The sequence below is a fragment of the Labrus bergylta genome, chromosome 19 (genome assembly GCF_963930695.1).
Source record: "Labrus bergylta chromosome 19, fLabBer1.1, whole genome shotgun sequence".
Lineage (NCBI taxonomy): Eukaryota > Metazoa > Chordata > Actinopteri > Labriformes > Labridae > Labrus > Labrus bergylta.
The window spans coordinates 20,964,197-20,977,695 of NC_089213.1; the positions used below are offsets into that span (position 1 = coordinate 20,964,197).

Sequence of the window (13,499 nt, forward strand, 5' to 3'; positions counted from 1 at the left end):
AACAAAAGACAGATTCAAATTTACGTTGCATATGTATGTAACATTCCTTTACTGTGAAATACTGAAGGTATTCAGAAACTGTTTAGACATAATATTTGTGTTGGTGGCTTTTTAATTCTCTCTCTTTCCCCCTCTCTCTCTCTCTCTCCCTCTCTCTACAGGTGGGGAACGTGGTGTCATTTCAGTGCCAGCCTGGCCATTTGATTCAGGGCTCCTCCTCTAGAACCTGCCAGCCTGATCTGACATGGAGTGGAACACAACCTGAGTGCATACGTAGGAAACATTCATCCTATCATCTTAACGTATCAGCAAGCTATGCTTTCTTCCTGTCAGACTCTAATTCCAGTGTATACCGGTACATTTCTTCTCCTCCATCCAGCCCATGCCTGTAAGCAGCCCGAGAGCCCGCTCCATGTGGACGTGGTGGGGATGGATCTGCCTGGATTTGGCTACACCTTGGTGTACAGCTGTCAGCATGGCTACTTCCTGGCAGGGGGTTCTGAACACAGAGTCTGCAAGAGTGACGGGACTTGGACTGGAAAAATGCCTATATGTCGAGGTTAAAAAATATATATTTCTATGAATACCATCTCTTTCTATTTAAAGTTTTTATTGCATTTGATCGAATGTTTTACCTAAAACAATTAAGTATTACAAATAGAGATAAGCAAACAGGTGGCAGATTTGAACATGCCTTGCTCAAAGTCACTGTGTCAGTAAAGATGTCGGAGCAATCTGGCCATCTTGAATCAGACGAGATATCCGCACAGGCTGGTCAATCTTCTGGCAGCACTGTAAAAAAAAAAGAGATAACACAATATCCCATTGTGGTCTTTCATCCTTCATTAAATGAACCCGGTCAGACCCTTTCAGGCCAGGTTATGAATTGATCACATCTCATGGGTCCATTTCTCATTCCCCCCATCAACTTTACTGCAGCTCACATTGACAGAATGATTGCGTTGAGCTTTACTGTGATCTTTTGAACCCTAGCAGGTGTCTGTTGGATATAACAAACTTAAAAGTAAAGCATTCTTCAAACAGTGGATGTTTCAGGGATGAGTATGGGTCCAGTGAAGATTCTCTCTGATCTCCAAGTTACCAAAATGTGTACACAGTACACACAGACAGCTTACATCTCCTTAAACTGAGTTATATCTCGAATGAGACTTTTGCTTTTTGTAAATATAAACACAGTTTGGATGATGATGTGTGTGTTAATAGAGATCAGTCAGACATGGACTAATTCTAAGGCCACAGTTTATTTAATTTTCCCACTCCAGTGTCTTCTCGATCTATATACAGTATGTCCGATGTTGAGCTTTAAGGTGACCTAATGTATACGACCATAGAAAACTCACCAGTACAAAGTCCTTAAACTACATCAAAACAATCCCACTATATAGTCTGTAGGAGATGTTGTGAAGCTTTAAATTGCTTCAAGCAATCTTCTTCAGTAGACTGAGTTTGCCCAGCTGCCATGGAATTACAGATGTTCAAGTTTCCACTTTTCTGAGCACTTTAAGCATTTCTTATCAGAGTTTGTTTAAAAGTTGGGATTGAAAGTGCCTTCCAGAGCTTTGAAACAAACCAATCTCACCACCAAGTTCATTTGGTGGTTGTTCTGCAGCCTTTTTGATTAAATCACTTCCCTCAATACTTTTGTAAACTGTGAAGTGTGGCTGTTATAACAATGTGTTTATTTTTTGATAAATAACTCAAAAAGAAATGTAGATGCTAGAGTTTTGGATCAACCTTAGCACATGGGGGGTGGCGAGACAGTGAGCTCCAACCTAGACATGATTCCACTAAGGCTGGCCCCCTCTAACCCTGAGGTGGCCTTTTTAAATTGGAGCACTCTCTGATCCAATTTGAGATTCTAGGACAAAAAGCCCTCTGTCTTTGCTTGCCTCTCCTTGTTGGCAACAATGGCTGCATCTTGAAGTGACGATAAGAGGCTGCTCTGAATGGCCAAACCCAGAGTGCCTTAAGGCCACTTTTAAAAGGATCTAATATGCACTACAATTATCGGTCAGGAACTCTATTTGCATTGCACGGCCTACAAATAACCATTAGAGAGGTTTATTTGGAGGGACCTTTTTCTGCACACTTGTCACTCACTATTCGCGTGTGTGACTAATAGTCACCAACACTGCATGCTAATTTGGTAATATAAAGTCCTTTCTCCTGCATAAGGCGGGTTTCTGGGGATTTGAGATGATGGCTCTGTAAGTTTAACAAGAGGCAAACATTTTAATATCTTTTCATACTGAGTCCCTGCAGCTCTGCTCATGTATTTTAATATCTCTTTTCCCACGTTTCTTTCGTGTGTGTGTGTGTGTGTGTGTGTGTGTGTGTGTGTGTGTGTGTGTGTGTGTGTGTGTGTGTGTGTGTGTGTGTGTGTGTGTGTGTGTGTGTGTGTGTGTGTGTGTGTGTGTGTGTGTGTGTAGCCGGAGAGAAGAAAAAACCTGTGAAACCAGCAACAGGAACTCCAAGCCCCAAACTTAATGGTCAGTTCTATTACATTTGATTCTATTACAGGCTAGTACAGTCCGTTCATTTATTTCCTGCTCTTGACTTATCTAATCTCTTTATTTTTTTCACAGTGTTTTTGTTTTTGTCGATCATAGTTTAATAAATTCTTCCCTGCTGCTCCACACTCGGCTCTGTTTGCTCCACACTGTTTTCCTCATGTCGATTTCATTGTTCCTGACTGCTATCCAACAAAATAACAAAATATTTTTCTCACTTCACATAGAAAGGTGAATTAACTGCTGTGATGTTGCCGCTGCTTTACTCTTAGCTTCCCTTCTGTTCAGTCCTCCAGTTTTAGATCTCAGTTGTGGTCTGTCCTTTTCTGTTGTAATTCCAAATATCTCAGCATCTTATAAAAGCTCATACAAGGTTTCCTATAGATGCATGTTCCTGTAACTCTCAAAGCAGGAAGCAGCATTTAATGGCCTAAGAATATAACTTACGACAGGAATGTACAGTACAGGAAAGGCTACATTTTATACTATGGGGTTCCTTTTAACAGACGTCAATGGCCTGTGTCAGATGTTACGTCAAAGACCGCTACATAAGGAAGGGGGAACTGCTACTGAAAGCTGCCGTACTGTTGCTGTATGTGCTGCTGTGATAAAGACATCATGTGAATTATACTGAGATACATCGTCGGTAAACATATTGTCTTCCACAAGTCCGTTTCGTCGTTCGGCCAATTCAGAGTTTGTTTTCATCGGTGGTGGCGGGTAGCAGAGAGAATCAGCTCCATGATTCTTCGGCAGCCTCAACGTCAACTTTTGTTATTATTTTTATTTAGAGCTCTGTAGCGGCAGAATTAAGACACTGTGTGTTTAAATTACAAAAAAACAAAATGTAGGAAACTCACAGACACAGATCAGACACATATTTATTAAAAGGAACAATTTGATTAACAATTTCCAGTGATATGCAAGGATTAAATTGTGTTATTTTAACCAAAATTCTAATGTAGTATGTTCCTTAACTGAAGCTTTAATCCACTGTTGTATTTTCTCTTCTTTTCAGTTTCCTCAGATCTTCTCTGTTGTATTCTGCCTCTCTTCTGCTCATTTTGATTTGATGGTAATGCGTCCTCTCCTCTTCTTCTGTGTAGTTCCAGATGATGTCTTTGCTCCTAACTACATATGGAAAGGTTCCTACAATTACCGTGGGAGGAAGCAGCCTATGACACTGAGTATCACCAGCTTCAACTCCACAACTGGAAGAGTCAACGTTTCCCTTAGCAACGGCAACATGGACCTGCTGCTATCAGGCATGCTGGAGCATAGATACTTACACCCTTTATGATTTATGTCCAGTGTTTAGTACATGGTGCTTTACATGTCACACAATATTAGGGTTATACTATCTGTCAAACAGTACATGGATCATTAGGTAGCAACGTAAATTAACCAGGGTTCCCACTCGTCCTGGAAAAACTGGAAAACACCTGGAAAATGAGAGAAAAAGTAAAATGTCCTGGAAAATCACGTGTTATCCTGGAAAATGATTCCAACACTCTCCTACAGGGTTGGACATTTTCACCGCCACACGTTAATAAAAGTATCTATTTGTTACATAATCCACAACGCAGATTGAATGGAAGTCTATAGATAATGTAATGGCTCCGCCTCCCCCTCGTGTCAAAAGTGAATATTTATTTACAATTTAATTGAAAGGATGGAGGTAGAATTGTACTTTCTCCTTGGTTTGAGGTCAGCACATTAACAGTAGTTAGTTAACGTTATTAATGACATGCTAGCTTGCACTGAATCTCTCTCTCTAGTCGGTCTTTCTTGCTAGCTGCTGTCTCACTTCCAGGACTGTGTTCTATTATGACTTTGTGCCTGACAAAAGTGATAGTGAATTATTTCATACGTTTGATAAATGCCAATTGGCTATGTTTATAAACTGCAGATTGGAAAAGATAACCATTCATATGCACAGTGAATGATGTATGAGTCAAACACGGGCCGAAGACTGGCTAACGTTCCTTTTACTTTGCTAGCATTGTCTCTTCAAATGCAATACTGCGTTGTTAAGGGTAAGAAATTGACCATAACATGATATTAAATGTTTAACCTTTGAAGTGGTACTTCACAGTGGATGTGATTAGCCTTGTTAAAGACTAAACTTAATATTGGCATGGCACGATCATCGCTGAAAATGTCCTGGAAAATGATCTCTGGAAAAGAGTGGGAACCCTGTAAACACAAAACCGTTCTGATTTGCATTCAGCTCATACCTCCAGCACTTTGACTGAGCCTCTCTGAATCACTGGGCTGTTTTCTAACTTTGTCTGAATTTCATTTCTCTACAAGAGCTGCCATGCTTACTTTTAATGGTGTTACTGTATTTCCCCTCAAAATCACACAAACACATATTCACACACAGACCTCCCAGGGTCCTACAACAGTATCAGCAGGGGGTTAAGACCTTATTAAAACACAAATCCTGTTGAAGCTAGAATTGGCTCCTGGAGTTGCAGAGAGCACAAACCCCATATCACAGAACCATGCAGCTATGAGAGTTCTTACACGCATCTCCTGGCCCAAAGGAGCCGCTTTAGATCAATAACAGCTAAAGCAGCACTCACACAGGCACACAAATGCCACCACCCAGCTGCATAATGTTTGAATGACTTCATTTCAAGGTCTTTCTTAAATGTCAAGATTCCTAAGCACATTTTTGGAAATAAACACATTATCCTACTTTCAAGAATTAAATAAGTAGTTGATTTAATACTTAGGTCAGTGCATAAAGAGCTAAGGTGTAGACAAGATGTGTTTAGTCTAACATGTGATGTTTGTTTAAACCGTATCTGACTAGAATAGTAGAATGCAGTATTTCTCATATCTATCAGCTGCTACAGGAAAGCTTTCTTCCTTTTTTATTGTTGGTATTCTCAACTGGACCTTAGCGATATGACAAACACTATCATATCAGCCATTGCATTCTTATGTATTTTTCTCAGATAGAAAGTAAACCGGTTCTTTCTTCTGTCCTCTGTAGGAGTGTATAAAACTGCTGAGGCCAGGCTTTTACTGCTGATGTACCAGGTGAACTATGTGAACCAGGGGAACCAGCTCAAAGACTCGGCCATCACTCCAGCCAAGATCATTGAAGACTCCTGGACCATGGATGGATTTGTAAGTCTCAGTGTATACAAAACCATCTATCCAGTAAGATTCAGCTGAGCTGGAACTAAATGTCATATGGTTCTTATTGCAGTAATTCACAAGTACAGGAAAAACAGCATTAGATTAAGAAGATGACTTTTTTAGATCATCTCTACAAAATGCAATCGAATACTGTCACAATAGTGTGGTCATCTTTTCTCAAGGGACATCAGTATACATCATGAAGTACCATTATTATCGGGCTGGAAAAAAACATACTATTACTCTCTCATTACCTGTAAATACAGCAACAGCACATGCCACAGGCTTATTTTAAAATTCTGAATTCAGTTCAGACAACTTCCCAAATTCAGTTTCTGCCTTGATTGTTCACGTATGTTCACCCTAACCCACACAGACACTAAACAGTCTCTTTAAACCATGTCTTCCCTGTTTTCTTGTTTTCTCTTTTCCTCTGCAGGTATCAGCAGAGCCTGATGGTTCTAGCTATGTGTTCCAGGGTTTCATTCAGGGAAAAGACTATGGCCAGTTTGGACTGCAAAGACTAGGTAATTCTCTCTTTGGTTCAGTATGTAATTGCATTTGTACCATGAATTATAACTGGAAAGAGCTCATGAGCTGCTTGAAAGAAGCTCACTAATGGAGAAAGTGATCAGGGAGCTTCTCTTTGCTGGCAGCAGTGACCTTAGTGCTCATGCTCAGTCAGCCTTGCAGTGGATAAATTCTTGCAGAGAGCAAAAGCTTCTCTTCAGACTTAAAGTCATCTTACACTGTCTGAATCTGTTCAACCTGCATCCAAAGACGACTGTAATATCTGTCAGAGAGAGTCGGAAGCAGTCCTTCAAAATCGACAAGCACTATTCTAGAGACAATAGATTTTTGAGATATAACCACACACATGAAAACAAAGTGTATTCACATTCTGCACATCTGACACAAAGAAAAGGATTGTCTCGCTTTTACTACTTTACATAAAGTATTTATCGGGGCGCTATCCAACCTGTGGCCCCTTTCCCACATGTCAATCCCCTCTCTCTCTCTCTCTCCCTGATTTCCACCTCTATCCACTGTCCTATCTCTACAATAAAGGCACAAAATGCCCAAAACTAAATCTTTAAAATAAAATATGAACCAAACTGCTAACGATATAAAGGGCAGCCATTACAAGAAGACTCTACGATAGGATAGAATCAAATATGATACGTTATGACACACTTAACTACCCCTTGGGGTAATTAGTCTTGTTTATTCTCATCTGATTTTAGTGTATGGACTATGACAATCCTTTTATGTGTGCCACAGGTCTGAATATGTCAGAGAGTCAGAACTCTCCGCCTCCCCAGCTTGGTACAAACAGCAGCTCTGTGGCTATCGCCATTCTGGTGCCTTTCTTTGCTCTGATATTCACTGGCTTTGGCTTCTATCTCTACAAACAAAGGTACGTGCTAATAAAACTTGAAGGTGTCCCATTTATTTGTATTTCTGTGTCAATTCCAGCGATTTAAAAAAAAGTCACATTTACCTGTCCGTTTCTTGTTACTTCATCTGTTTGTTAATGTAGTCTTAAGAAAAGTAGGGAATGCCTTGTTGGTGTGTTAAGAAGCTGAGTGATGAAAACAGTACCTGCCTCAGCGGTTTGACTGTTGAGGCGCTGAGAGGAAGTCAAGACACTGTCAGTTTCAAACTGTGCTCCAAAACAATTCTGTTTAGACTGTGTTAAATTGGAATTTTTCAGAGATGTCATGTAAGAACAAGCGACTGGTGTTCACATTGTTATCAGTTGCAAATAACTTCTGTTCTGCTCTTAATACCGGAAAAGAAGAACCTTGCTGAAGGAATTAGTTTTAGAGGGGCCGATTGGAATCTCGCTTGGCTTCTCTAAAAGCTCAGCGCTCTCTCTAATCCTTCTTTAAGCTTGTTTACTCCACCTCTACTCCCAAGACTGCATTCACCATTGTCTGCTGGCTACCTAGTTAATATTAAAAGACAATTAGAACCATTTTATATCTCTAATGGTGTGTTTACATTTTCTTAACTGTTGTTTTTTTTGTTTTTTAGAACCACACCAAAAACACAGTACACAGGCTGCTCTGTCCACGAAAACAACAACGGCCAGGCCGCCTTTGAGAACCCCATGTACAACACCAACGCCAAGGCTGTGGAGGGGAAGGCGGTTAGATTCGATCCCAATCTGAATACTGTCTGCACCATGGTCTGAGGATTGATTATCCTCGCTTGCACCCTCATGACTCAGATTTCTAATGGGACCACAATTGGTTACAAGTCTGTAGGAGCCGTACGCGTCCACTAAAACCTCAACACTGTCAGCAACACGGGCTACACATCGATTACAGGAGACCTCCAGTCCCCGATCACAAATCCAAAATTGCTAAGTGGAAGGAAGAGTGTCACCTTAGAGCCAGTGTTTTGTTCTTTTTTGAATCGACAAATTAAACTAAAACACCAAATGTGCAAACTCACATTGAGATTTGCCATTATATTAATGAAAAAGATACCATCCAGCAGTACATCTAAGCCAGCTGTGATCCAACTCCAACCCCAACACTCAGCTGCTCATAGAAATATTGTGATTTGATTCTTAACCACACACTGCTTTTATACTCCAACCTCTACTTTAACCCCACTCACTTTCCCTGATACGAGTCGGACCGATCAAGCCATGACCTGCCTGTCGGATTTCCTGTCATGTCACCCTAACCCAGTGCCAAATTTTGTATTTCACACAGCGTTGGAGAAAAGGAGCCACTCTCTGCTCTGTGAGTAAAGCCCTGCCTGGAGAGAGAGAGAGAGAGAGAGCACATTATCAGTGCTCAGGCCATGGTTATACATCATGGAGATAAACTGCACTACAGAAATGTTTGATATTATTTGTACCATGTCTTCTCCCCAAACTGTACTCAACAAATCCTTTCTGTGAGGGAGAGAAGCTGAACAGACATGGATGGTAAGGTGTGACATGAAAATGATGTCACAGAAGACACTGTGAAGCAAATAAAACTGTTCTTTAAACTGTTCTAAAATCTGTTTTCAAAGCTGACAGAAAACAACAACACTGTCATTAGTCAGTAAACAAGTCTGACTCTTAAATATTAGCCTAAAACAACCAAGGAATACACAACCCTTACAAACGGACAGAATAACCCTCTGTCTCCATGACAACAAGAGGCTGATGATACTACTAGTCTCTTGTCTTTTTCTATTATTAAAAATGGGATCTAAAAATGCTAATGCTAGCTGACAGTAGCAAAAAGTTGCTTTGAACAGAGCCTAACTCCTAAGCAAAGGATAAGGGCAGCCCTCGAGACGGAGCTATAATCCTAACTGAACTGGGATTAGAGCAAGAGCCAAAATAAAAGGAGTCTAAAGGGGAGCTAGCACCGACAGATGAGAAGAGACGGACTCATCAAATGGATAAACTGCTCCCTCCCATCCAATGGATGAGAGAGGAGACCGAGCCAACCCCTAACTGAACTGGAAGTAGGGTGAGGGAGTCATCAAGAGAAAACGATGAGATCTTTAAAAATCCTAACGCAGCCAATCAGAGCCTGTCTAACCTGAAATCAACTGCTGAGAGAGGTCTGCCTTTCCTCCACATAATGAATCAGATCAGACGGGATATGGCCTTGAGGAATCCGATCCTGTGAATTTCAATGGACTCTGATGAGAGAGACGGCGAACGGATACAGAGGACTCTGATGGACTTCCAAAGAAAAAAGACTTTGAGAAACAGAGAAAGCTCTGGCACTAAAGCACATTTTAACAGGAACACTACCTGTCTAACCCACTGCGAGATGGACTGACACAGGGACAGATAGATGGAAGGTTAGAGGGAAGCTGACAGGATGAGTGACAGACAGAAGAGATGACAGGTACACTCACTAACAGAAATGTGAAGAGACAGAGCTGACAGATGGTATTAAGACCATCAAAAGCAGATAGACAGTTTCAGGAGAGACAAGCAGGGTCTTAGGACTGATGCAGACCATCACCCTGTCTCCACTCCACAGACAGACACGTTTAAACACAGATTAACCGGCTTATAGACGAGCAGACACAAAGCCAGACACACACACACACAAAGTGATAGACAAGCTAAAAGAAAGACAAACAGGGTTGTAGCCCTCATTTGTGGACACAGCTCCACAGTGATTCTGCACTCTGTGAGTGCTTATCTCCTTTCTTTGTTATTGCTGCAGAATCTTCTGATCTGTAAATCTATTGCATATATATTCGGGAGCATTCACCACCTATATTTTTGTGCTATATATTTACCACAAGGGAGGGGCTGAAGGGGAAAGACAGATTATACCTGAGAGTTTTTAGAAAAAATGAAACCGATAAAAGATATTTCTATGTGTTGTTCACAGAGGTCACAAAAAGTATTTAAGTTCATTTTGAAATGTTTTTTTTTCTTTTCTTTGTGTGACTTAAAGTTTCTCTCACCATCACTGTCTTTCCCACTGAGGCAATCAAGAGTGTCATGGGTATTATAGTTGTCATTATTGTTGAGATGTTAGGTTTGCCAGCAACAATCACGCTGTTTATAGTGAATGTCTCAAACATTCATCACAGAGGGCAGATTTCTAATCTATTCATTGCTGGAGGTTGTGTTTTGTCTGCCATTTCTTTGCCTCCTCTTCACTGGAGCTGTTACAGATCTGTCCTCCATTATGGTCCCCATTGTGTCCCAGACAGTATTTAAATGCTGGAATAACAGCGCTGTTTTCAGAACCTAACCAGTGATGTTATGTCACCAAAATTTGCACATCAAACTTCTAACAGATGCTGGGGGTTTTAAGCTACAGTTCTCAGATATCGATAAAGTCAGTGTTGTCTCGGAAATATAAAAATATCAGTTCTAAAATAACTCTAGTATTTTGTTTATACACGACCAGAGCGGTATCTAGCTCTGGCTAATTAATGTTAATTACTGCCCTGCATAAAGTCTGTAGGTGAGGACCTACAGAAAAAAAGATAAAAGTCTGTTCAAGTTTTTTTTTTTTTCATTACACATGAGGAACTCATCGTACATGGGATGGATTAGTCTTGATTTTTATTCTTATAGGTTCATTTATTACAAAAATATATGTGTTTCTAATTTGTCTGCTCTTAAAATCTCAGAGACTAAATTGTTAAATTCTAAATGATCTTAAATCACCTCCAGGATTTCAGTCTCTTTGACTTTGGCTCTGTGCAAAGATGTGTTGGTCTTAAAAAATCAATACTAAGAAGGATACACAAATTTTGTTTTTGTGAGCTTCTTTTAAAAATTAATTTGCCCTTTTACTGAAATCTGCATCAATAATAAATTGGTGCAGACAGTTTACAAGCCTGTAATTACAGGTCTTTTAAGAAATGGAAACAACCTTTGGTAGTACCGCACACTGTATTTTAATCAACCTTTTTGCATCAGGACATTTCATTTAAAAAGCTTAAAGGCAGAGAAAGCTACATTTTTTTTCAGAGACACTGAAGCTCTGTCGATTTGGGAGATTACATTAAGATTACAAGTTGCAAATTTAGTAAATTCAAACATATCAAGATTCAACTTTTTCTTTTACCTTTTTGTTGCATACATATCAGATTGATGTTCCCTGGCTGAAGCCTATTTCTTCATATCTGTAGCTCCTGTTAGCCACTAGGGGCTGTTGTTGCACATGTTTATTGGCCTTTCTAAAGGAAGAGGAGAAGAGGATTTTTGTAAGAAACCATTCCCATAACACGTATATAATGGTGCCATATTTTAAGGGTTGGATCTGACAATGCACTGTATACCACCATACACATAGCATTTGTTTTCACTTAACAAGATGACATCTATCAATGAGCATGAGTCACTGTTCTTTCTCTTGTTCTGGAGACTTTTAATATAAAGTTTGATTCTAAACTTGGTGTCACAGTGAAGTGAAGACATCTACTTTGCTTGAAGAACCCCCCCCCCCCCCAGCGGTTACCACAACCACTGAATGCAACCAGCTCATAGAAAACTCCATTTAAAGTCATTATAAATTGAAGAGCATTGTTGGCTGCAGCTTCCTTATTTATCGTTGCCCCGACACCCCTGCATTGCATTGCTATGGTGACATTGTTTCTGATCACAGTTTGGATTAATTGTTGCCGCTGTCGTTGTTGCTGTTGTTGTTTTTTCGGTATGGATCTGACACAGTGCCTACCAAAAACCATGGGACCCTCCCTGTCACCAACATATACATGCACACACACACACACACACACACACACACACACACACTTGAACATATACATAAAAACACACACACATGCTCCAGCCCTCCCCCTCCATCAGAAGTCATTTTTTTCTAAGCTTCAGTCTATTTTGCCACAAGCTTTTCCTACTGACTGACTGCAATAAGACCCATGTGATTTGGAAGACTTAAAAGCTGTTCCTGCCCGGGGACATTGGAAATATTCACCATTTGGAAAAAAAAAAGATGAAATATAGAATAAAAAAGTGTTTTGTACAGAAATATATTTTTATGATGAAATTATTTGTAAAATGTATGAATCTATTATGTAAATTTTCAATGCAATGTAAGATTAAAAAAGGCTAATTGCTTTTGTAAAAAACAGAATTGTCTTCCTTTCTGTCTGTTCTGTAAACTTGTGTTATAACTTATTTCACTGATTTATACCATGCAAACAAAAACTGAGATTACACTTGAACAGATCGTCAGTTATAAACTCTGAAGTACAAGCTAAATATGGAATTTAATATGTTCTTAATGCTCATACAGTATGTGCCGGCATAACTAGTTTAAAGTCCAGGAGTTCCTTATGAGGGAAATACATCTGGGTGCATATATATTTATAAATATTAAGATGAACAGCCTAAATTTCTTTCTCGTGATTAGAGTTAGAGTCTTCATCACTGGAAATGCGACTTTCCTTTTATTGCTGCATTTCCCACTGTTCTGTAGGAGAAAAGCTAACACAAAAGTAAACTTAATTTATTAAGTTAACAGACAAAAACTGCAAATATTGCAATAAGACAGGGAACTACACAAATAGCATAACCAACATGATGCAGCATTTAATCGACACCACAATGAGAAGCTCCAATCACCTCCCCTTGTAGGGAGAGAAAAATATTTTTTTCTAACTCAACATTTCTTTTAAACTCATAATTTGTCTACAGTCTCATTTTGTAAAATAAATCTTGAGAGAATCGATTGCCTGGAGTCGTATATATTTCAACAGCTACTTTAATCCCTGCATACTCATCTTCTGTGAACTTTTTATCTTCAACAGAATTCTTCTCAAATGCACCTTGATCTCTATACATGATGTTACAACCCGGCTCTTAGGCTGCAACAAAAATAGGAGTCGAAGACGAGGTATATGAAAATAAATTGTAAAGAAAAAAGAAACAGCCGTGCCGCAATGCTCACACGGGGTGTGAGAACAAGTGGAGAGCAAACGTCTGTCTGGAGAGGAGGAACATATGAATGAGGACTACACTGGGCCCAGGTGTAGCTAATCCCGATTACGACTTTGCCTTGACAGGAACAAAAAGAAGAACCAGCAGCACGAGAACACCAATAGGTGTGGAGGGGTCCTTGCAATGAACGTAATAGTTTATTTTTTTCGATAAACATATTTTTTACCTGTTCACCTCCAGAGAACATTCCCCATTTCCTCAAACCTTTGTTTTAATTATAAGATGCATAAGGTACATTTACCCATCAGGTCTCATAATATTTTTGTTATGGCAAGATACCATAGTTCTCCAGTGATTAAAAAAACACCCAATTTAACAGGAAAGCACAAACTGGCCAGTTATCAGATTTCTTCCCATGT

General features: G+C 39.7%; 1 protein-coding gene across 1 annotated transcript in view; it reads left to right on the forward strand.

The window, feature by feature from the left end:
* Nucleotides 1-11,934, forward strand: part of csmd3b (CUB and Sushi multiple domains 3b) — a 115,771-nt gene extending 103,837 nt beyond the window's left edge. The window contains exons 59-66 of the mRNA XM_065948460.1: nucleotides 162-273; nucleotides 380-559; nucleotides 2,451-2,510; nucleotides 3,638-3,796; nucleotides 5,536-5,672; nucleotides 6,124-6,211; nucleotides 6,966-7,101; nucleotides 7,722-11,934. Of these exons, the coding sequence (XP_065804532.1) occupies nucleotides 162-273; nucleotides 380-559; nucleotides 2,451-2,510; nucleotides 3,638-3,796; nucleotides 5,536-5,672; nucleotides 6,124-6,211; nucleotides 6,966-7,101; nucleotides 7,722-7,881 (1,032 nt within the window). The 3' untranslated portion in view covers nucleotides 7,882-11,934. The remainder of the gene's footprint in view (nucleotides 1-161; nucleotides 274-379; nucleotides 560-2,450; nucleotides 2,511-3,637; nucleotides 3,797-5,535; nucleotides 5,673-6,123; nucleotides 6,212-6,965; nucleotides 7,102-7,721) is intronic.
* The last annotated feature ends 1,565 nt before the right edge of the window (nucleotides 11,935-13,499 follow it).